This window comes from Sinocyclocheilus rhinocerous, unplaced genomic scaffold, assembly GCF_001515625.1.
Source record: "Sinocyclocheilus rhinocerous isolate Xijiao unplaced genomic scaffold, SAMN03320098_v1.1 scaffold14, whole genome shotgun sequence".
Taxonomy (NCBI): Eukaryota; Metazoa; Chordata; class Actinopteri; order Cypriniformes; family Cyprinidae; genus Sinocyclocheilus; species Sinocyclocheilus rhinocerous.
The window spans coordinates 355,987-381,692 of record NW_015629561.1 but is presented as its reverse complement, the minus strand read 5'-3'; the positions used below and the strand labels follow the sequence as shown (position 1 = coordinate 381,692).

Below are 25,706 nucleotides of genomic sequence, written 5' to 3'. Positions count from 1 at the left end.
AAAAAATGACATCACAAGAAACAAGGACATGAGCCTCATTGTATTTCAAATTCTAATGGCTTTATTTATATATATAGATTTGTATATATAGTTTATATAATAACTGACTTCAATCGCTTGATTATCCTTTTTTCATTTTTGTTTGTTAGATTTAAACGACAGGACATAAAGAACAAGGCATTCCACATGATCATATATTACAAAACAGTAAAGAAAACTTGAATGTGTGCACATCACACACATACATTACATAGATAATACACTTGCGTTAGTATAATGAAATATGGGCATGACTGAATTCACTTCAACAAAGGAAAGCAAGCGTACAGAGAGAGAAATAAAGAAAGGAAAAGGAGAGAGAGAGCATTGTTATGACAGCTGAGAGAATAATAAATAAATAATCATATTTTAATCCAATGAATCTGTTGCATAGTTCGAAGCAAGCAGGACTAACATTTCAGCATGATAATGATTCTCACAAAAGCTAAACGAAAGAAGGGCTCAACAAAATCTGGATTTTTTTTTTCACCAATTAAAACACACTGACTGCAGACACCGTTCATGACTGACACCGTTCAACACACACGCACACACTTTGTTGTCTGAATCCAAAACACACTCGACTATTGACTCCAAGTGCACATTGACAATTAATGAAATGGTAATTCAGCCGCTTAGGGTGATTTTTCCCTTTCATGCAGCATTAAGGTTGACACAGCTGGGTCAACTTTACATGAATTTAGCATGGATCAAAAAGAGCTCAGCTCACACTTGAATGGAAAACAAACCAAGTGCTTTCCAACAAGAACATTTTGAAACAACTTCTCAGTAACAGTATATCCCCCTACTGTCACTGTATAGCCCTTAAAACTACATTACATTAGTTGAGCACATATTCTCAAAGAGACTGTAAACAGACAGGACACTGGGACACATTGGGCTTTTTAGATCCACCAGTCAACATTTTAAATGAAATTATTCCAAATAAATGCAAATCAGATTCACTTTCAGTTAGAATCAATTAAGGCCACCACACTTTCCCAAAACCAATGATCAAAGACAGTTTTCTCATTTTTAATTGATTACTCGGGACTAAATCAATCAGACACAGTGGAGCAGGTTGTCCATTGGCACTTCTGTGATCCTAGAGATGTAAAATCACAAAACACTACATTTCTGTCTCTGTAAAGTGACTGTAAACAGATTTTTTCCCAACATTTTGTCCCTTACTATGCAAAGCCCTTGTCCTTCAAAGAGATCTTGTTCAGTAAAAGTACTAAAAGTAACACAGAAACCTAATTTTAATAGCTTAAGTCATTAATGACAAGAAACAAAACGGAAAAAAAAAACTTTTTTGCTATAATAATGCTATAATCTACACTCTTAAAAATAAAGGTTGCAAAAGGGCGTTTTCACATTGATTCCATAGAATTACCAATATGGGTTTCCTGAAGAACCTTTCAGTGAACAGTTCTTAGAAGAACCATTTTTTGTCTTGGGGGCCATTCACACAGAATGCTTTTAGCTTTGAAAAACACGAGACACTAGCAGTGGAATGGAGAAAAATGCAAGGCCTCTTACTTGACTAACTTGAGCACTACATTTTTATAATGCCGTCTAACGTTTACATACAAAAACGATGGAATTTAGTGTAGTGGAATGGGGGAAAAAAATGTGCATTCTGTGTGAACGGCCTCTTAGTATAAAGAACATTTTAATCTAAAGAACCTTTTGCAGAATGGAAAGATTCCACGGATGTTAACAGTTCTTCATGGAACCATACATGCCAATAAAGATCCTAATTTTAAGAGTGTATTTCACATGCATTAATAAATAAGACAGCTGCGTCCCTGGATTTGTTAAGACTACACATTCATTGACTAATGTAAATAACTAAACCTACCTTATAAGATCATTAAACAATGCTCTCTCTCTCTCAAAGCCCTCAAATAGATGCAAAGGGTAGGAATAAAGAGAGTAAAGGGAATCAGTGCATTTCAGGAAAGTGAGATGGGGACTCAAGTATGACTGTTGCCTACCTTGAAAACGTCTTTCATCTTTGATGGATCATGCATGGATGAGAGGGAGCTTTCTGGATGGAGTTGGTAACCCACACAATAAGGTGATGGAACATCAAAGCTCGTACCACTCTGCAATTAAGCAGTTCAATCGACAGCCATGGCTTATGGCGAAGCGAAGCGTAACTGGTAAAAAGACTAGAGATCGTTCAAGCACATACTCTGGCAGTTATTCCCCAATTCCCACACCCCAGTAATTAGGAAATTGAATGGAGTAGTGCTCTCTCATGACGTCTAGACAAGAAACGAGACTCTTTCATCTCCGCAGTACAAAACATTCTTCTCGAAAACAGTGTCGAGTCAGTGTGTGTTTCCTTTGCAGAGTCTATTGATGTGTGAGCGTGTTTGTGTCACATTCATTCTGGAAACAAGCAAACATCTGGGGACGCCTCATTCCATATGTAATCATGCAGAACATTGAACACATACGTATATTGAACAATTAAGATTTTTTTCCAATGCAGTTTTTTTCCCCAAGTACAGCGTGGTTTAAGCTACACAGGACACTAAAAATATAAATCGCACCAGGTTGTACATATTGCTTTGAACCACCAATTTGTTTATAAGTAATGCATGCCACATAGATGATATTATGTTTATACAAAAATAACACCAGTGTATATTACTGTGTTTCATATGAATTACAGAAATCGGATGTTCTATTGACTGCTTTCCCCGCAATCAAATACAATTTTCATTTCACTCAACATCAGATGTAATTGGACTAAATATATGCTAAATAAGTGGTTACAACTTAATGTTATATTCCAGTTTTAAAACAATTTTTTTATTTACAGTTGTGGTGTATCATTTTCTCTCGTCCCCAACCAAGCAAACAAGAACTGTCAGACAACTTCAGTAGAGTAGTAATGCATTAAAATTCAAAGTTATTGCACGACACCTTGAAGCGATTCTCAGTTTACACAATGCGAGAGAGAAAAACATGTGCAATAACAGAAATGGTTCTAAGGAGCTGTTAAAGGGAACCAGAAAAGAAAATTAAAGACAATGGCTTTGATCGATTCCCCCTTTTTTCTGCATCCATTATGATCAAGTAATGAAAAAAAAAATGAAGGGGCATATTTTAGATCCTCATGGGAAAGAAATATCCAAATAAGGATGAAATCTAGTTATAAGTTATTCCAAATGAACAAGAACAAAGACATAAGTCAGAACTGACTGTACAAAGCAACACTGTGGCAGAATTTATATAAAGCTCTAACTGGAAACTGTTTGACTGCTTCCACATGAAGTAAAATGCATTTGTACTTTCGTGTAACATACAGTATGTATTCTTAATTTATATCCAGAGCTGCATATGACAAAAATGTTTTCACAAAGACAAATCAAAGTTAAAACGATGACAACACGGAGAATACGTAATGATCTCTATTTTCCATAGCCAACACTTTGCCACTTTAATGGGTGGTACAGAAATCTCACAGAAAATAAATCATGTTTTATCATTCTAAAAGAACATAAAAGTTTGAAAAGAGTTTGAAAACCTCAAAACCCTTAACATTTCTCAACTGTAGTTCAATAGATTCCAATTAGGTGGCAAATAATATTATTTTAAAGACTTTGCACAGCCAGCATATTAACCTGTGGCTGCAGATTTGGAGTACACTATTCAGGATAAGGCCATTAAATTGAGAACTCGACCAGACCCCTTGACTTTAGAGTAAACGCGTAACTTTCTCAGCTCGGACATCGAATCTGACACCACATTTGGTTACAAACGTGGCGCGCGCATATATATATAATATATATATATATATACTAAACTGCTTATTTTGCTGATTTGTCATGTCACCAAACTCTCTGGCCTATACACCTATATTTATATATTTTTCCAAAATATTAAAAAGTACTTAATATAAAAATACAGAACAATTGTAAAAAAAAGGAACAAAGCATTGAGTTTGATATGAAATCCATGCATGCTTACCCACAATAACATACCATGTTCCACTTAAGTGAAATAACAAAAACTGCCAGTAGGGGGAAGTGCAGCTTCACCCGACTGCTGTGGAACCTTTCCGTAAACATTAAAGTGGTCCATCTAGGGTTTTTTCCTTTTTTCTTTAGGCAGTGACTCTGTGTTTTTAGAATTTGGTTGGAAATACAAAATAAACTGCAAAAACGATGGGATATAAAAGAACAATCTATAAAATATGGCTCTGAGCAAGTAGAAAAAGGTGTAATTTGAGGAATCCATCAATTGGTATGAGCGGAAGGTCGGTCTATGGCAGTAGTATGTTCGGCTAATAAAAAGCACATGTCGTTGAGGCCACACTCTTATGAAAACAGTCCAATCTAGTTTGTCATCCAAGTTTCAACAGAGCTCACAGGGTCCAACAGAGGCCCTTGCCGCATGCTTTTGTGTGTTTAAGTGTTTTCTTTCTCTTTTTTTTTTTAAATAGCAAAAGCATGCTTACTACATGCAGTATCCTTACCCTCACAGGCTAAGTTCAGGGATGGGATTTTGGAGCTCTACCAGTGGCGTCTGCTTAACTTGGAGCTTATGTGGAGCACAGCCTGATGTTAGATAACAAGGAGAACACCTAACTGCAGAGCCGAGATGAGAAAAAGACTGGATTTGAAAGTACACACATACAGAATAATTTCTATAGCATTTGTTTTCTGAAAGAGGAAACAAGAAAAAGGAAAATCCTATTCATTAGTCATTATCCCATAAAGATTAGTATGACAATTACCATTCCCATACAATCAGACACAGATGAACCTAAAGACAGATACATGCACACTATGATGAGGTGCTGTACCTTCGATAAAGTACTTGGTCAATTAGCTGGGCATTTGTTTTGAGGCAAATGAGCATTAACAAGAGACTAGATATGCCCATTGGGTGTGATTACGATGAGATGATGTGTAAGATGATCCTCCCTGCCCCCTTAAGAGCCAATCAGGTATTCTTAGCTATCAAATAAGTTTATTATAGTCTTTTATTCTGCTAATGTTCACTATAGCAGCCTTACATCTGTACATATAAAGTGACAGGAAACCCAAAATGAGCCAAACAGCATTGTATGACAACCTCTGAAAACATGACATGTAGTGTGTCTGAACTACTTAAAACATCCATTAGAGCATAAAATCATTTTAAAAACTAAAAGAACATAAGTAGCTTCACTGCCATGTTTTTCAATCCACCTTAAAAAAAGAGCAAATCAAGAGAGAGAGAAAAAAAGAGAGAAATCTATTCAAACAGCAACTGAGTGCATGAATATAATCGTCTGTATCAGCAAAAAAACAAAACAAAAACTATGTAACTGAGAGTCCTGGGACAAATAACAAAAATGATTACAGCATTACACATTAAAAATGAGAAAAATCACAACTGTAGAAGAGATGCCAGTGACAGGCTGAGAGAGGACATTTGCCACAGTGTCACCCTCTAGTGTGTAAGTTAGGCCATGCGTCACATGGGCTGCAGCACAGCCGCATGTACTTACAGAGCGCTGCTGTCGCCGACACAGTGCAAGTTGATAGGGGCAGAGGGGCGGGGAGGATGGAGTAGAGGTGAAAGGGATCGTAGTCGCCCCATCGGCCGCTGTAAGTGCTGCTGTCTCTCAGATGTGCATCAGCAGGGCTCCACCGGAGGAGTGGTGGACAGGTTTTAAAAACACAATGAAACAAAACAAAAAATATGATAATTTTGGGGCAGTTGCACTGGAGAATGATGGGAGGGTCACACGGTGAATTCATGGCTGTGAAGAGAGCGGTCCGGGGGTTCGCCGCCACCTCCGTTTCTGGAAGAGGAGGGGAGGTGCTCAATCTCTACACAGCCCTCGTCTATCGTGGGGACGCGGGGTTCCTCCTCGGAGAGGGGTACAAACTCAGGGTGGGACATGAAGTTATGGATGGAGCTTCTGGATTCTGGCTTCTCTAGGCCCTCGTATAAGGAGCTGCGGAATGCGTTCACCACCTTAATCTGGAGAGAAAAAGACAAGGAGGAATTAGTGGGATCGTATCGTGTGGTGTCTGCTTCAGGGCGGGATGCACTGGATCCGGAGGGGAACAAAAATATGGTCAGTGGTGGGAGATGATTTCATTTCCACAATAGCACTCAAGCTCCTTATGAAATATCAAACAGACAAATAAAAACCAACACAAAAATAACAGCACAGACCATTGAATAGAGAAACAGGGATAAAATGAAAACAAACCACGACTGTGATGCAATTTTCTATTTGGGGCAAGTGAATGAGGAAATCAGGCACAGCATAAAACCGTAAGTGGGACACATCCATATCAATCACAAGCTTCAAAACATTCCAAACAAAATAACCACAATCACAGAAACACTGCAAGACGGGACGGACATGCAACTGATGTTTGTTCAATAAGCTATTTAGGAGCCAAAAATGGCAGATGTTCAGCATCCCTTTTGGGTTTATGAAGGCCTGTCAATAGGGGTGGGCGATACAGCAGTTGGAACGCTAAACTGGTAGAAACTGTCAACCGCAGAGTATTCTGTAAAACTGCAAAAAAAAAAAAGTGCCAAATCACATTACATTCAGGGAGGAAAGGAAAGGAAGTTACTGCTGCTAACTCAAGCTTTCATACAAACGTTTGTCTTCAACCACGGCAAGAAACAACACGATTGTGTGAATTACTATAGCAAGTATTAAATGACATCTGAATTAAATGACTATTTATAGCCAGTAAGTGTCACTAAAATGACTCTACACTTCATCCACAAAGTCAAACTGGGTTTATAAAAAGTTTACTTCAGAATAAAAGCAATTGCTTTTAATTTATTTTTGTTTGAATGAATCAAAGTAATGCTGAGGAGATTTTAATACATTTTTAATTGATTATTTACTTGTTGCAACGCAATGGGCACCAAACATGGCTTAACTCATCTAAAAGTGTACATTTTTAATAGAAGGCAAATGCTGGTTAAAAGTCCCCTTTATTTTCTCCAAAGGGGAAATGATTTTGAACAATTGATTTTTGAACAATCACCTACTGCATGGCTTTAGACAGTCTCATGGACTACTTTCTTTTTCAATTTCATTTTTTGCTTTTAACGCCCACCCCTACCAGTAGGATTTCTGCTTTTGTAAAAGAGTGAGGTAAGACCAGTGAAGGGGTGAAATCAAGAAGACATGGAGAAGAGAAGAACTGTCAAGAGGTAAAGAGAGAACAGAGAAGATGCTGTCAAATAAGTGAAACACGAATACACACATAAAAAAAATTAAAAAAAATAAAAAATAAAAAATGAAATCGCATTCGACTTTATATATATATATATAATTAGTTTAATAAAAACTATAATAGTATACAAATAATACTAAAATAACAGATAAAATAACTAATAAAATAGGTTTAAAAACCTATTTATTTCTAATCGCATACACCATTTGCTAACATCCTTTTTAAAGGGTTCTTAATGAAGCGATACAATTAAAAAATAAAAAATGAAATCGCATTCGACTTTTTGCACAGGCCTACTTAGGACAAATCCAAACGGTAAAGTGGGAGGAGGATTTTTTTTCTCAAAATATAAACTCTTAGGAATACAAGTAGATAGCATTAAAATGCATAGCATGTGCACCCAGTCCTTCAAAACATATGCTCTGGGTCTTTCAGAGACTCTCTGCGCTGTGGTAAAACGTCAGAAACTAATCTTGCTCTCTTGCAATTTTTATGGCTTCAACTTGAGAAGAACCATAAAGACAAATGTGAATTGGTGTAACTTGTTTTGCAAGGGTCTGGAGGATTTTCCTCACATGGAGCCCATGGTAACAAACACGTCTGAAGAACCCTCTGCCCTGCCAGCTCAGCCAATCAGCAGTGGCTTAGTCTGTTCAATCCCTGTTTATTTCTCAGGTTTACATTCTTGTACCATGCAGCTATGTTGGTCATGCTTTTTCTCCCAATTTTCTCCTCCAAGCCAGAGAAATCCTTGCACATAAAACCAAGCTGCATGTCACATCATGTCAAAGTGCTTGACTATGTTGTGATCACAGAAACTGATCTCACTGCATGCTGGAAGACAGCCTTTATTTTAATCAGGCTAACTATTTTTGCCTTAGTTTAAAATAGCAGAGCGCAAAACAAAACACAGAAGAGAGAGGAAGGGATCAGAGGGACTGAATGTGTAAAATGAATGTCTGCTAAGTTACTAAATTTCATCAGCCTGTGAAAAATGCAGGAACAGCAGGCTGAAGACATTTGTGAAGCATCTAGTCTCTCCTCATAATTTCTCACAGAGCTCGTCTTGAATCACTCATTTGGATGACTAAAAAGATGACTTTAGACAAAAGATGACAAATTATATTGGTATATGGTACAAAATAAGTGCTCACATGTACGGTGACAATAATAATTGGTTATTATGGTTATTATTAAAACCATATGGTCGAGCAATAACACTACTGCTATTAATATGTATGCATTTAATTAATTATTTTTTAATTCTCATATAGTCTGATTTGAGCCTACCACCTAACACTGCCCTAGCCACTGCATATCGACACTAAAAACCACTCTGAACATTTCAAATTTCTGTACAAAATAGAAAAACCCAGTTGACATTTTAATGCATTGCTTGGCAGGATATAGCTGGACTACATCTGTCCATTTTCACATGGTTATTTTAAAAATGATTGAACCTTTAATTTCCTACCAGCTGTCTGTATATTTGGATCATTCCCATCTATGGTGAAATGAACACTCTGACCCTATATCTGCCTTGTGTGTGAACACAAACTTTCAGATGTGTAATGCAAAAAGCACTAGTGATGCAACCTAAATAAGGAAGGCAGGAAAAAACAACCCATGACTCATAGTTCCTTCTAGAATATCAATGAAGAGAGATGGAGACAGAGTATAACGTGTCAGAGCAGAAGACACAAGAGTGTGATGAGGGGGCTGAAAGCATGAGAGTGAGAGAGTGGGGCTGCAAAGGAAGGAGAGAGAGAAAGAAAGACAGAGAAAAGTGTGAGTAAGTGTGTGAAAGCAGTTGTGAAAAGAGGGAGAGGTCTGGTGTTAAAATGAGAGGGAGTGAGCTAGGGGAAGAGAGAAAGGGAAGCATCACTATGACCCCTACTCTGGGGTGCAGAGCACTTTAAGTGAACACTTCAAGGGTGTAGGGCTCATATGTGCATTTGATACACCATCATCAAATCTATATGTCCCTGTACTAACAAATCCTCAAAATTCATGTTTATACCTGTAATGATGTTGTTGCACATATAAAGCTGGGAGCTAAATATTGCACACTTATTATATTTGAATTATTATTAGTTGTTATTGTAACTAAAACTATTAAAAACTATTTGACTCAATTGAAATAAAGCTGAATTAAAAGAAAATATAAATATTTGATGGGTAAAAATATAGAAATAGATAAAAATGTAAAATTTTGCCTTGCCAACTAAATGGAATAAGTTTAAGTTGAACCAATACAATTACTGTTAAATTATTAAATTGACTAAATTTTAAAATAAAAATGAATCAAATCTCAAATAGTAACAAATAAATAGTAAATAGTAATAAATTAAACCTAAATAGTAATTTAAAAATTAATAATAATAATATATATATATATATATATATAATTAGTTTAATAAAAACTATAATAGTATACAAATAATACTAAAATAACAGATAAAATAACTAATAAAATAGGTTTAAAAACCTATTTATTTCTAATCGCATACACCATTTGCTAACATCCTTTTTAAAGGGTTCTTAATGAAGCGATACAATTGCTCACTTTCATTTATAATGATCCTAAATGCAGCATCCCCTTCCCATAGTACCCTTTAAGGGCGTAAAAAAAAAAAACACCATTTGGAATTCGTCCAGAGACAGGCAGAGAGTCAAAGATAGAAGGGAAGTGTTGTGACGTGACTTAAGTACAGAGCATGAAAGTGGAAAAAAAACAGGAAGGACCTCAAGTGGCCTGCATCTGTCTCTGTCCGGCGGTTCATTAGACAGTGAACGTGCCTTGCAGGTCAACAACATACAAGGCTGTGTGGAGATGCAACAAAATTGTGGGAAACACTAAGGTCATCGAAAAGAAATGACTGACCAGAGTAGCACACTGGGTCTTGTGCCATTTATCCCCACTCTGTTTTAGCATAGGAATGGGCTCATTGAGTAATTTGATGCCTGCACTAAAACCAGTTTTCAGTCTTCTACTGACTGTGTGTTCAGGTCTAAAGCCTCATCCCAAATAGGTGTGACATGTCAAGTTTAGGGTCTCTGGTAATTTTTCTTTCATTGCTGACAGCTAAATGGTGTGCAAAGTGACAAAATCGTAACCAATCAGAGCATATTTGATGTATAAATTACAGCTATTTAGAGCTATACTGCATTTTAGTCTGAAAAGTCTGCACATCCAACCCAAAGTGCAAATGATAACAACTATAATAAATAACATCATACAGCAGAATTCATGAAACACAAGCAGAATAATTTATGTGCAAAATGTTTGTAAAACCATTCTTGCATAAATTGTTGCAATGAATTGTCACAGTGAAAGTGACGTGAGGTCAAGTATGGTGTCCTATACTTGGAATTTGTGCTCTGCATTTATCACATCCAAGTGCACACACATAGCAGTGAGTAGTGAACACACACACACGCGCACACCATGAACAGTAGTTGGGGGTTCGGTGCCTAGCTCAAGGGCACCTCAGTCGTGCTATTGAAGATGGAAGACAGTGCTGTACATTCACTCCCCCACCTACAATTCCTGCTGGTACTGAGACTCGAACCCACGACCTTCGGGTTACAAGTCTCTAACCATTAGGCCACGACTGCCCCTACTTAACAGAAAGATTAAGAATTCTGATTGTATTTCATGAACGAGGCCCAGTGTGTTGATATTTACTAGTCATATTTACTTGGTTTTGGCCAATTAGATATCACTGTCTGTGGAATTACACTGCAAAATGCATCAAAAATTGTAATTGTAACATCCGTCAAAATATCTTGATGCATGCCATTGCTGATGGTCACAACACTTACTTGGAAGATATTTTTATTGCTATATCAGTTTACCCTTCATTGTGTCAGGGGGAATTAGGACACAGTGAACAAAAAAATAAAATAAAACTGACACTTGTACATTTATTTAACTCGCATGCAGACATCAACAAGACTGTCCGCATTCAAATCACACACAACGCACTGGTTCAGGCGTTGGAAGGAACGCAATGTGAATGAGATAGGGACATAAATAATGAGTATAAGGAGCTTTAGTTGGGAGATTGTGAGGACAGACTGGGGAAAAAAAGAATGAAGAGAGGAAGAGAGATAGGAAGATTAGTTTTAAAATGGTGGTTACAGGTTTACTGCAGGGTAACAGGCAGGTCGTGAAAGCATTCATCACATTAGCATTCAGCATTGCCATCATGCAACAGCACTGCTAGTTTGCCGGTGTGTTATGTGGCACTCACTGCCTGTAGTAGAAGAGGAAGCAGGGGTGGGCGGCCCAGCAGCCGCAGCAGAGTTGGCGGACAGGGAGGAAGAGGAAATCCCTACATGGGTGGGGCTAGAAACAGTTTTTGCGTCGTTGTGCTGGCTGACCACGGACGGCTGGCGACGCAGGGCCCCAGGCACCGCCGTTTGGCCCGTCTGGAATGTATAAACCACGTCCATCTGCAAAGAACAGGGAGAGGACGAGGGGGGGGAAACAAACAGAGAAAGGGAGGAAGAAAAGGAAACAGAGAAAGACAAAGACCAAGGGCCAAAAGGAGTGGTTAGAGTAGATAAATGTGTTATTTGAAAGAGAAAAATAGAACATCCCCTCAGCCCACAAATAAAAAGTTCGGTTAGTACAGAGTCTGACAGGAGAAGGGCTGGCACAGGGAGATAAAAAGGAAAGATTTATGTGGAGAAATATTTTTTCCAGGAGAAAGGAAATGCTGTGAAGATGTCCGTGAAAAGAAAGGGAGTACAAAAGAAACTAGCTCTAAGAAGTACTGATGAGTCTGAATCGTACGTGTGCCAATTATTTCTTTCTTTGTGTACCACTAACCATGCATGACATATATAAAATAGAAATCCTTGAGGATTTTAAAAGTGGGGTGGTGGGACTTTGGGCGAGGGGGAGAGATAAGGAGCTAATTAGTAGATTAGTGTTTTTGCGGTCACTTCACCAGCTCCTAAACTGGAATAAGAGTGAAGGGGTGGGAGAAGGGAAGGAGGAGGAGGAGGAGGATGAGGATGAGAAGACTGTTCGGCCTCTTTTTCATCTGGGCTTGGAGGGAAGTCTGGTAGAATTAGCAGGGATGGTGATCTGAAACCACAGGGGGTCTGGACGTATCCAGGGCACATAGACATTAAAACTCTCCCTCCCCTTCACACATTACTGCTCAACTGACTGACTTAGAAGACAAAAGAAGATTGTACAATGAAAATGAAAGTACACTATTTAAGACAGTTGAAATTTAGGATAATATGGGAACAATATAGAAGACTGTAAAATTAGAAAAATGTAAAATAAAAAATATAATAAATCAATTAGATTAGAAAAATACTTGTCTTGCCTATTAAAAATATCTAAAATCTATGATAAAAATACATAATATACTATATACAAAATATAATATATAATCGAAGTAATTTATTTGAAAAGGTTTATTTGCAATGCCAATAGCAAATAGTCCCCCCCCCCTTTGTTTAAAACATAAAACTTAATTGACAAATGAAAAAAAGATTCTTGTTGTAAGGGCATTTGAAAAATTAGTTAAATTATAAAATTATATTAGGGATGCACAATATTACCGGAACGTTATCAGAATCGGCCGATAATGGCTTAAAATGCAAACATGACGCATCTGTTGTGCGATAGTGTCAACAGTCACTAGCACCTGCAGTAGCAACAACAACTGCAGCTTCCCCCGGGACCTAATGACCATCCGCCTTTTATTTATTCAGGGCGTGCTGTTGGCCAACTTGTAATAAAATGAAAGCAAAATACACAAAATCAGAGTATGTTTTGATATTTAAAGGTCAGAAGCTATTGCTTACATGAATAAAAATCACAAACATGACACTTGTAAATTAAATAAGTTTATATTTTATATTTTTGATGATTTGTAGTTATTTTCAAAGCTTTCAATGTACTCTCATTATCAAAGAACTTCATTATTGTTTATTGTTATTATTGTTTAATAAAAATGTTTTGTTAAAAACTAAAAATGATAAATAATTTGTTTATAATCTCTGCACAGGAGAGACTTGGTGTTTCCAAACAAAAGGAAATATATTAGCATCGGCAATCGGCCAAAATGAGTTGAAAAATTGGCAAATATCCAATGGGATATCTGCAAAAATCCAATATCGTGCATCCCTAAATTATATACAATTATTCATACAGTGAAACAAATTATTAAATCAAAAATGTTTTTGTTTAATTACTGTTATGCTTAGCGTGATCCCAGACTATTACATATTATATTACTAAAAAGATCAATTAAAACAGCTGTTTTTTTTTCTGTTATCCTCAAAACAACTTTTGCAAGAACAAGTCATTTAAAGACGATTAGGCTAGATAAAGGGATAACAAAATGTTTTCAATGATGCTTTGTAGGCTGTTTATTTCATGCCACTTTCACTTCAAATCTAATTTCTCAAACACATCAATATATTGAACTTTTACTCCAATATATTGATTCATAACACCAAAATGATATGATGAGAGCTGTAACAAAGAACGGAGAAAGAACAAGAACAAAAGAGAAAAGGGTTTAAGATGATCCCATACGGCAACATGAATTCCCCATGACCTGGCGCAATACTGAAAGGCAAATTACACATTTCTTAATGATACAAAATGAAAACAAAGCTAAAATGAATATGTTGTTTTCAGAAGTGACAGGAAGCAAATCTAGAGGGATAAATCAGTGCCTGTGGAATACACTGACAGTCTTTGGTGGGTGGTTTACCATAGTGTTTGCTATAGAACATTCTTAATAGGCACAGAACGCCCTCTCAGAATGATCGCCCACCAACACACAGACACTCCTGGAGGATCCAGATAAATACATCTGTGAACCCTCTCACTGAATGCACTCATTGTTCGTAAGCAGCAATAATGTGTCATGTATGAAGGCAATGGTAAGTGAAAGGAGGTCCTCCCACACGGCCTCCATCAATAGAGCTTACAAAAATAAAAAATAAATAAAGTCAGTTCCCAGTCGTTTACTTGTAAATCTTCTGATGAAAGCGAGTGAATGTTGCTGTACAATCCCCAGTTATCTCCAGGCAGTTTGTGCATACAGTCAGAGAGACATGGCTTGCCCCACTGGCATTTCATGAGTGTCATCTCCAGGGCACATGCTGCTTTTCAACCTGGGGCACCTAAGCAGTTCACAAGTCTCTGTTAAGTCTTAAGGGAGATGCTTTTCCACAAATGAACCCATGGAGATGCTTGAAGGCCACTAGGGTGATGTCTACACAAAAACAGCTACTGGCTGTCCAGAATGTTCACTAATAAAGCTGTTTTGAGCAACATGCATGGTGTTTGGAGCTTTTAAAAACAAGCTGGAGAAATTAAAAACAAACCAATGAAATGCTAGAAATGATTTTATCCCATTTTTTAGGCAGATCAGAAAATTCTGATGATAATACTGGGCAAAACAGATTGAATACATTAATCCCACTGATTAATGATCTTTTATTTAACTAAACAAATAATAAATTGTAAATGTTTCAAATCTCTTTCTGTATCCATAATTTATTAAATGTTAAGACCTTAAAAATATTTAAAATATAATTCTGATTATGACATAAGGATCAATACAAAATTGCTTGACTTTTTTTTTTTTTTAAAGTGTAGAAACAACAAAGTGGCGTAGCAACTGTTAAACAGTAAGATGCCAAAGAGCAAAGACATTTTCTCCAAACAACATCTACAGTGGCAGAGTGGTGTATAGGTCACTGCTGTATTTAAGCCATTTCTACTCTGTCCTGGGGCATCTGCTGGAAGAGACAGGAAGGAGAGAAGAAGCAAAGAGCAGCATACCTGAGTCTGGATGCGGTTGAGTCCTCTGAACCATAGGATCTGTCCTCTGCGCATCTCCATCTCAGCATGGTCAATTTCATCCGCACCTTCAGTTAGTCCCTCCTCGGGGATGTCCTCTTTGGGGATGCCGTGACCAGCCTCCTTCAAGAATTTGAGGCGGTGTGTGGGGACAGCAGAGATGAACTGGAGGACGAGAAAAAAAGTGGAATAGGTTCAAGTGATGGCAACTGTAACTCATCAAATAGTCATTAGCACAGCGGTTGAGATTATGAACGGCTTTCCGAGAACAGGATGCTGAGAATGTGGTGCATAAATGCAAAGTTTTAATGAATCCTTATGGCATTTGACCACAAGATCTTTTTATGTTTAAAAGCAATAAGGCCTTTTAGCGGCTGAAAAATTTTCAGTACAAACTACACAGAACAAGCTTGTTTTATTAACTGAAAAAATGTTCCCCAATTTTGTGATTAAACTATTCACCAATACATTAATATATACTACTACTTGAGGTTAATAAACTGATCAAGTGACAGAAAATATTTTTTTACATAAAAGATGTTACAAAAGATGTGCATTTCAAATAAATGCTGTTCTTTTTCAACTTTCTTTTCATCACAGAATCCTGGAACTAAAATGTATCACTGTTTCCACAAAAATGTTACGCAGCAAAACCTTTGAAAATAAGAAAATAAGAAATGTTTCTTGAGCACCAAAGCAGCATATTCTGAAGGATCATGTGACACACGAAGACTGAAGTAATGATGCTGAAAATTCAGCTTTGCCATCAAAGGAATAATTTATATTTTAAAAAATATATATATATAAAAAAAAAAAGTTATTTTAAATTGTAATAATATTTTACAATTTTACTGTTTTTTGTATTTTTGATCAAATAAACACAGCCTTGGTGAGCAGTACCTGTGTATATGTGGGCAGTAAATTCATTTCAAGTAAATCATATCTTTAGGATAATTCATTTGAATTAATTTAAAATCACTGCATGTCATTTTATTTTTGTTTGATACTGAAATATTTAGTTCAATGCTGCTATTAGTTAATTGTCTTAATTCCATTCTATAAACAAGAGTGTTTTATTAGACATATTTACATTTATCATTTATCTCTTCAAGTTTAATTCGGTCACTGATTGAAATCCTTTTTTTTGTGCCAGATGAATAACTGCTCTGATTGAAAATAAATTATGCAGTTTTATATTTCAGAAGACACCCATTTAATGTCATACATTTAATTTAAGCCACCCATGGCTTAAATGCAGATAGGTTCTATTTATTAGTAACTTTTCTGGTAGCTAAACAATAATAATAATTTAACCTCTTTATATAATAAGTAACTTAACCTCTTCAAATTGTAAAGTTAGTTTCAAAGGAGCTTCCCAACACAGATACACATGCACATACACAAACACATGAAAGTCTCTATCACCTATAGTAGCTCAAAAATAGCTAGATATTTCTGTGCAATCCCCCCTGTAGGTGCCTCTGTTGATGCTGTTTGATATGAGAGCTCACAGAGACAACTTAATACATAGTGGATAGAATGCACGCTGCTTCTCCTCCATGTCTAAGTTCTCCGCATCTGGTTTGTGAGGCTGCACGTGTGTATACGCACAAACAAAAGCTTGCATGCACAAACACCAGCTGAGAAACCCAGTAGGAAATGGCTTATGTGTGATGCAACTGCCAGAAGGAGCAGACAGCTTGCAGCTCTAAAGGCTTTATCTGTACTTGATAACTTCCCCGGCCTTTTGATGACCTAACATGATGCATCAGTCCTGCATATGGAGTTTTAAGTGTACTGTAAGCATCGATGTATGGAGGCAGAAGACCTTTCTTGTGCTGCCGGGTTGATGATAAAGCTCACAGCTCTCCATCCTCTTCCTGAGCCGAACTTTGAGATGCCGGCAACCGCTCTGGAATTGTGCAGGAAGTAGCCGTCTGCCAGCCTCCCTCGTTCCCTCCCACGGGTTTGAAATCGCACACAGCTTCACCTCCCCCTCCCCTGCCCTCCCAGTGGGATTGAAGAGAGAACTAAAGATGTTCCACATCACCTACGCATGTGCATTCTGCCGTGATGTTTTCATTATTTCACCACTGAGAAGCTTGTGAACCTCTCTTTCTCATCTGTAAATGCGCTCATGTAACTAACTAGTTGCTTTGCAGTTTTTTTTTTCCACTGAGGTACTGATTAGTGATGAACAACAACATTCTGTAAGGATTTGCCTTACCTGGCCCCAAAGCAGCTCACCAACTCCTATGAAGACACACCAGAGCCACTGATCGATGGTGAGGGCCGTGCAAGAGAACGGCTTCCCTCCAAACTGCACTATGATTATCTGTAACAAGGTGTATTCCATTAGTCCAGCAATAAGCCACGAGAGACTGAGTTACAGCAATTTCAACATGGTTAAGAGATGTTATTTGTATTAATTTAAACCTCTGTAGTTGTGGTGAAAATAGCTGTAATGTACAACCTTGGGTGTATTATTTTTATAATACAGTGGTAACAGCTAGTTTTACTAGTTTTAAACACATCAGTGGCTGGTTGCATAAACTGCTCAGACTAGTCGTACAAGTTAGTAGTTTCAATGTTTCTTTAAGATTGGTCTTTTTTTTTTTTTTTAATGGATCGGGCTAATTTGAATTAAAAAAGTAAGACTGATTGCACCCTTACTAATTGCTAGTCAGACTAGTCCAGCGTTTTTGAAATGGCTGCAGATGTGTGTATAACAATATAATGCATCAAATGTCTGTATCGTGAGGGTGACAATCAGCAGGTTAAGCAGTTTACCTGACCATTTGTTGGGGACCAAACAAATGGTTTCATCACCGATTTGTACCCTATTTGTGGAAAGAGTTTAACTGTAGCTAAGCAGCAACTCGGCACATTAATACACAATTCAGTCAACATGCAGTGACAGGAGCTTTTTCTTTCTACAACAGCTTTTGAACAAGCCAAAAACTATCCCCTTTTATAAAGATTATATAGTCATATACTTAAAGACATTGTGAGAGATGATGCTTTTATTTTATATAATGCACATTTTTACCTTTAATTTAATTTAATTTAATTTATACCTGCAGAGCAAAGGTTCCCAGAACAACGCAGCAGAAAATGGGGTTCCTGTAAATTCCCTCAAACACGTTCCTCTCTCCGTGGATTTTGCGGGCATTGATCTCATTGAAAAGCTGCATCATGACGAAGACGTTGAAGATTATGGTGTAGTGTTCGGATGGTGGGGAGTGCAGAGGGGAGTTGCGGCCGCTATCAATGTTAAAGATTTTTTCACCTTTGGGCATAGAAAAATGGTTTCCATAAATAAGTGATGTGAAAGATCAAGATCTGTTTCAAAAAGTCATAGTGTTGTATGTCAGGAGGATGATCTCAATAAATACATGCTACTGTTGATTAAAAAAAATTACAGTCAAGTGTAATGTCCACTGAGACAGAGTATGTATTCAAACTCCGAAGAATGGGGTCTTCTGTGGAGCTGTTCTTTAACCCACGGGCACTGTAATCTTGTGATAAACTTGTCTAATCAGTTGGCAGCAGTACAACATGGGAACATTTACAGTGAACTCTCCTGAAGCACTGTGACATGCTTTAGGGCTTTAGGTAGTCTGTGATGTGATCTATTGCACTGTAGGGAGCAAAGACTGATTTAAAACCAGGATTTACAGATATGCTGCCTATTACTAGCAAGTTTTCACTGTGAAATTCTGAGTTGGGCTCGAGACTTTTAACTTAACACCTTTAACATGCAAGCCTAACGTGGAAAAAATACTCGGCAACAAAAATACTATATACAGTATCTCAAGTGAGTACACCCCTCACATTTTTGTAAATATTTTATTATATATTTTCACTTAGGGGTGTACTCACTTTTGTGGCCAGTGGTTTAGACATTAATGGCTGTGTGTTGAGTTATTTTGAGGGGACAGCAAATTTACACTGTTATACAAGCTGTACACTCACTACTTTACATTGTAACAAAGTGTCATTTCTTCAGTGTTGTCAAAAGATATAATAAAATATTTACAAAAATGTGAGGGGTGTACTCACTTCTGTGAGATACTGTGTATATATAGAATAGAGAGAATTCAGAGAACAAGGCAATGAGCTTTTAGCTTTCATTAATGGCAAGAACAACATTTAACATCAGTCTACAGAGTTGCAATAATGGTCTTAAATTTTAACTACTATATTCACAAAAACTCAAATGCTAATTTTATTAAATATGAATTTAAATTTTGCAAATAAGCATTTTATAAAAGTCATGTCAAGAGATGATTATGCAGAGAGACAAACCTTCAGATCCATTGAGATTTGAGACGAAGGTTTCACAAGAAGGTTTTCCCTAAAATATCTAATACCCACATTTCATGGTAAAACTTATGGGTGGTTGAGGCAAATTCTAATGCTTTGAATATTGCAAATATAAATGCTAGTTGCTAAGCAACCATCCATCCCATTTGAGTTTTCATTATAGTTCAAAGTGCCATAAAAATTTAATAATAATATTAATAATAGTTATTATTATTATTATTGACATTCATTTGGACTTCATGAATACAGAAGCCTCTTACCAGCAAAGAGAAGAGTAAATGTGATGATAAGTTGGTAAACAGCATGACCCAAGATGTTCTTCATCATAGTCCTGGAAATGAGTGGCTTGTTTCGTCCGTAAGGTTTTCTCAGCAGGAGCGCTTCTGTTGGGGGTTCCGTTGCCAGAGCCAAAGAAGCCAGTGTATCCATAATCAGATTTACCCACAACATCTGAACGGCTTTAAGTGGAGAGTCCTGCAGACAAAACAAACTGAAATGAGACTCCACAGAAAGGACATTACTACAGTATTGTCATATGTAATGTAGTTAGGCAGGGACACAACAAGACTGGCCGGCCCAAAGTCTGGCACCAGCACTAAATAGCCTCAGTATGTTTCTGTAAATATAAAATACTTGGCTGAGATCTGTTATTATGGCACATTATGATGAATTGTCTCCACAATGCCATGTTTAACCACCAAATACTCTTGTGTTTTATACTCCTAAAACCCAGCAATTTTTTGGTAACATTTTATTTTAAGGTCCAATTCTCACTTTTAACTAGTTGTTTATTAGCATGCATATTACTAGTGTATTGGCTGTTTATTAGTACTTACAGGCACATACTAATGCCTTATTCTGTATAACCATGTATAAGATCCCTTTACCCGACCCATTACCTAAACTTAACAACTACCTTACTGACTATTAATAAGCAGCATATTAGGAGTTTGAGGGAAACTCTTAGTTAATAGTGAATATGTGTTCCCTATTCTAAAGTGGTACCTTTTTTGGTCTTCTGTAATGGTTATTTCTCTAAGACTACATATGCCACATTAAACGTCCAGATATTTAACTTAAAGAGCACATTCTCTCTCTCTCTCTTAAATTTTGAGACATACAACATTGTTTGTGATTTGTCAAGGACAACTTCAGCTCATTTGTTTTTAAAAATGTTTATTTACTACATTTTAATTATAACAAATTTGTCTTAATATCTAATGAAAAAAAATCCATTTACAAATTATTTCCAGATATTTATATATATTTGCAGTACCTTTTTTACCTGTACCATCTTGCCTGAATTTTTTATTTTATAAATGACCTGATGCGCTCTACACAGGTCAAAATATGAAAATTATTATTCGATTTCCTCCCCTCAAGATTCCTATTTCTTATTTCAAAATACTAAACAATTATATAACGACATAAACCTATATGCTGGGTCTGAGGAAGTTAAGTTAAATTATGTAAATTTACCTGTGTGATGCAGGCCCCAGTGAAAGCAACAATCACTGCCACCACATTGACAGTCAACTGAAACTGCAGAAACTTGGAGATGCTGTCGTAGACATTGCGCCCCCACATCACAGCTTTGACGATACTGGTGAAGTTGTCATCGGTAAGGATGATGTCAGAGGCCTCCTTTGCAACATCTGTGCCCGCAATACCCTGTTAGACAAAGAAAGAAACAGTTTTTTAGAATGCCTGCATAAATGTCAGAGCAGTCTACTTCATGAATAACTGGAGATGCAGGTTCATTCTTAGGAATGGAATGGTTCACAATAAAAATAAAGTTGAAAGAGAGAAAAACTAACTACAAATAAAAATTTTCACCCTAACCTAATGTCCTTCAGTCGGCAGTTAGCATAATTGCACCAACTACTGCTTTTGAAACAGACACTCCTCGATTTTTAAAGGGGTCATATGATGCTTTTTTAAAGATCATTATTTTGTGTATTTGGTGTAACAGAATATGTTGACATGCTTTAATGTTCAAAAAACACATTATTTTTCAAATACTGTACATTATTGTAAGTCCGCTATGCCCCGCCTCTCTCAAACGCTTTATGTGGGGGCGTGTTAGAATGAGCCGTTTTAGGGGGGCGTGGCAGAGTCTTAACTTTGATAATATCTATCTCTTTGGTTTTGAGACTTTAGTCTTTGCAACTTCAGGGATCTTATCTATGCACAATCAGCTTGTAACACTCCAAAGAGAAAGGAAAACTTGAAATCGCATCATATGACCCCTTTAAGAGTATATTTTAAGTGTGTGAGTGAGAAATATGAATTGCCTGTCTTTAATTCACTCCATATAAAGTGCATTTCTGGAAGCACATATTAATTAATGCTCAAGTTGTGGAGTCATCTGAGCAACAAGCAGGGGTCAAGCACTTTTAGCTAGTACAGCATGCTGCGATGATGCCCTGAGGCATTCTGGCTTGGTGCAGAGTAAGAGATACTGGGCAGGGATTAGGATGCAACCTCTGCGGTTATTAAAGCAATTTAAGCTACAGTATAACATTTGCTGCCAAACCCTCATTGAATGAGCCAGACTCTCATCCGGCAACTGTCTCTCATAATAAAAAGACAAAACAGACATTTTAATAGTTAAACCAAGTGATCTAAAAGAGACTAGTCAGAAAAATTAAGAGTATATGCACAATATTTTTTAATAAAACCATATTTTTAAGAAAAACAACAGTTGTACAATGAACACAAAAAAGCACATAATTTACCATAGCAAAGCCAACATCCGCTTTTTTAAGGGCAGGACCGTCGTTAGTGCCGTCTCCAGTCACAGCCACCACCTGCCTGGTTTCTCCAACTGTGCTGTCAATGATGCCTGAAAGACAACAATACAGAAACTGCCTCAAGATAAACCAAAATGTATGTGAATATACTGTGAATATACTGGTTTTCAAACACTTTGTTTTATAATTTTAGCTTAGTGATGTTATCAGTGAAAGAGTGAACTAGAAGCTCACCCAACCATACGTAAAGATCTCACCTTTAACCAGAGTGTGTTTGTCTGTTGGCGAGGAACGAGCCAGAACACGCAGTTTGGGCCAGACCTTGTCAAGACGCTCTTGTTCAACCTAAAGATAAAGGCAACACTGAAATAAGCACTTTATATGTCGACTTAGACATCTGCAGATACAGCTCTGTAGCTCTTTACCTCTCCTTTGTCATTGCGAATCTGCTGGTTGAAGTCTTTGCCTTCCAGGCACAGGAAGTCCTCTCCAGGCTGCAGGATTCCACATTTGGTGGCGATGGCGCGGGCTGTATTGATGTTGTCTCCGGTGACCATACGGACAGTGATGCCTGCTCGCTGACATTTAGAGATAGCCTCAGGAACCTGCACACCGGAGGAATAGAAGGACCATTATTTGGCTTGATACAAAGCATGTTGAGCAGCCTAGCAACCAATGCCATATCAATTCAGCCACTTCGGTGTTGAACCTGGAGATAAATATATTTGATAATTGAAAAAATAAAAAAATAAATAACAGATCAATGCAAAATAGTCTGGATGTACTTGGATCAAGCTACGTTAGAAAATCCATACCAGAGGATTTCACAATTACTTATCAAGAGTTCAATCCATTTTCCCAGTTGTTCAATAATGGCAAAATCTATGATACTCTCCATTTTTCCATTGTGTATAGCCCTTCTCCACTGTGCTTAAAAAACAAAAGAAAAGGAAAAATATTAGAAAAAAATACTAATATGAATATAAAATATTAATTTATATAATAAATAATGTTCACACCACGCATGGCTAGTGTTGTCTGATTCATGAATGACTTAAAAGACTCGTCAGGAGCAGTTGTCATTCTAAGGAACTACTCGCTGAATCCTTCTGTTTACTACATTAAGATCTTTCTCACTTTCACATCTGACAATGTCACAAAAAATTTGTTTTTCTGTAATAAATCATTTAATGAATGCTTTATATATATTAACAAGGCTGATCCTCGTGGAAAAGAGGTCCCCTGCATTCCGTTGCCATTATAGACTTCATGGCTGAAAACAAGACAAATTTCTTCCTCCGTGTCACTGCTGGCCTCAGATCAGTGAGAGATGAGGACATTGCAGTCACTCTTGGTGAGGCATCCTGTCAGCTCGTGGTGTTAAGCAGTAAGGGGTACCAAGACTACTTAACACATGAAGAGGCTGGATCCAGAGGTTTTGTGTGTGTATGCTGGAGTCCTATGTAATTATCCCCACCCAGTCTTGCGATAAATCACACCATACTCGTAATTAGAACCAATAAGCTCATTTATTTATAGATAATTAAAAACCTCCCAGTGTTTCCATGGACAGAGACACTGCACAAGGGATGCACGTGGAGAACATGTTGCATGATTTAGAGAAACTTGTGTGTGCATTAATAAACTCTAGACTTGACTCTTGTCTTGCCTGCAATAGCAGAAATAAACCAAGTAAGCTACAGATGGCTCTGAACATTACTGCAAGAGAGTCATTTTCACTAGGACAAAAACATTCAAGCCCATCTTATCATCGCTACATGGCTCCACAATTTAATTTCAAAGTTGTAAATGGGCTAGCGCCACTATCAGACCAATGCCTTAACATAATATTGCCCTCTGCATCAACTCCAACCGTAAGACACAGTCTTTTTTTACCAGCTCAAAGCAAGTTTACTGTTAGAGAAACACCTATGAATGTCAGACAGAATCCTGTATTTAAGACTGGCTTACAAACAGAGCATCTGACTGCATTGTAAATGGAAAGAGGATGACAATTCATTCAACAACAGCAACCGTTCTACACTGCAATTCATTTCCATGAATTTATATTTCCAGAATTTTTTGTTAGTTGGTTTGTGATTACTCGATAAGGATTTTTAAATATAATTTTATATGAAATCACAAAAATCAGTTTCTACACAAGGAAATATTTAAGATCACAGCAACTAGGAGAAAAAAAAAAAACAACATTAACAGGAAATTTCCTTAACCCTAAGTTTTTGTTAATTTTCATGACTCAATGACTTCTTAAGCCTTTTTTTTTAATGGAAAATTTCTCTAAAAATTCCAGGCTAAAACTTACTGGCTATTCTTTTTGTTCCCCTTGATCTACTCATAATGATGCCAAGCCGGGATGCTTAACAGAAAAAAATAATTGTATAGTTGTGGACATATAGAAAGGATGACTTTTAATCACACTGTAGAAGGGAACAGATAAAATGGATCAATAAATCCTGCAGGAAACATTTTAACCTAAATATCAGTCATGTGTTCCATTATAGAATTATATATGCCACCTCATTTGAGGGAAGCTGACGTCAATTCTGCACTGATCCAATATCATAATCAAAAACAGCACATCGCCTGTCATGTACTTATTTTAACACCTTCAAGGGAATTAGGTCAGTTTGTCCCTCCACCAATGAGGCTATTCCTGTCCACACTTTCACATAGTGTTTGACACTCAGCAAATAATCCATCATCATCACATGATAATCACGGTCAATAATTTTTCATTACATGAAATGTGGCGGGTTGCCCCAGTCGCGACAAGCCGGCCCCCTAATGATTGTCATGTCTCATTATGAACAGAGGCCTGAAGTATACAAATCTCCAGCCCATGTGAAGTGTGTAATTCCTGCACTACGGACAAGCACGACGCTATTAACAAAGAGCAAACTGGACCATTTCTCTCACCTCAGGACGAACAGGGTCTTCAATGCCCACAACACAGATGCAGGTCAGGTTATTCAGAATGTCAGCCTCGTTGTCCCAGTCTGGCTCTGTTGTGAATTCCCTCAGGGCTATGCAAATGGTCCTTAACCCGTCACAGGCCATTGGCTCGATCACTTTCCGCACCATCTCATCCCGATCTTTGGCCTTGAAGACACGTGACTGGCCTGAAGCATCAACGATATGGGAACACCTGGCAGAAAAGAGAAAAGTTGAATAATCACTACAAACAGCAATGATTACATTTTGCTGCAGGAGGAAGATGCAATAGAGGAGAAAATAAAGGGGTCATATTTTTCATCATATCATTTTCATATAATTTAATTCCCTTATCCTCCATTTATAATAAAAAAAAAAGTAACTGTAAATTATTTTGCTGTTGTGCCTTTAACAGCAAAAAGTCTGCGGGTGTTTTGGGGCCCTTAAGAAGTTTTGACATGCCCTGACATTTGTGCTTTTTTTCAGTTGCTTATAAACATTTTAATTACTAAAGTTTAATAACACTGTAATCAGCACAAACTGGGCTACAATAATATGTGAGCAGCG

At 37.2% G+C, this 25,706-nt stretch overlaps 1 protein-coding gene and 1 long non-coding RNA gene across 5 annotated transcripts in view; one reads left to right on the top strand and one right to left on the bottom strand.

The window, feature by feature from the left end:
• Window positions 1-126: 126 nt before the first annotated feature.
• Window positions 127-25,706, bottom strand: part of LOC107739265 (plasma membrane calcium-transporting ATPase 1-like) — a 140,058-nt gene continuing 114,478 nt past the window's right edge. For 2 of the 4 annotated variants that reach the window (XM_016551308.1, XM_016551309.1), the window contains exons 12-21: window positions 25,125-25,353; window positions 22,613-22,792; window positions 22,445-22,532; window positions 22,173-22,279; window positions 20,914-21,105; window positions 19,695-19,908; window positions 18,186-18,397; window positions 17,336-17,443; window positions 15,091-15,273; window positions 127-6,033 (exon numbers count right to left, since the gene is read on the bottom strand). In XM_016551308.1, coding sequence (XP_016406794.1) covers window positions 5,791-6,033; window positions 15,091-15,273; window positions 17,336-17,443; window positions 18,186-18,397; window positions 19,695-19,908; window positions 20,914-21,105; window positions 22,173-22,279; window positions 22,445-22,532; window positions 22,613-22,792; window positions 25,125-25,353 — 1,756 coding nt within the window. In that variant the 3' untranslated portion in view covers window positions 127-5,790. Of the gene's footprint in view, window positions 6,034-11,518; window positions 11,721-13,661; window positions 14,610-15,090; window positions 15,274-17,335; window positions 17,444-18,185; window positions 18,398-19,694; window positions 19,909-20,913; window positions 21,106-22,172; window positions 22,280-22,444; window positions 22,533-22,612; window positions 22,793-25,124; window positions 25,354-25,706 lie in introns of those variants that run through there. The other 2 variants (XM_016551310.1, XM_016551311.1) reach the window with 2 other exon arrangements.
• The window catches only part of LOC107739266 (uncharacterized), a 15,845-nt gene continuing 5,060 nt past the window's right edge, over window positions 14,922-25,706 (top strand). Inside the window, exons 1-3 of the long non-coding RNA XR_001639981.1 lie at window positions 14,922-14,990; window positions 21,291-21,296; window positions 23,258-23,262. This is a non-coding gene — a long non-coding RNA (uncharacterized LOC107739266). The remainder of the gene's footprint in view (window positions 14,991-21,290; window positions 21,297-23,257; window positions 23,263-25,706) is intronic.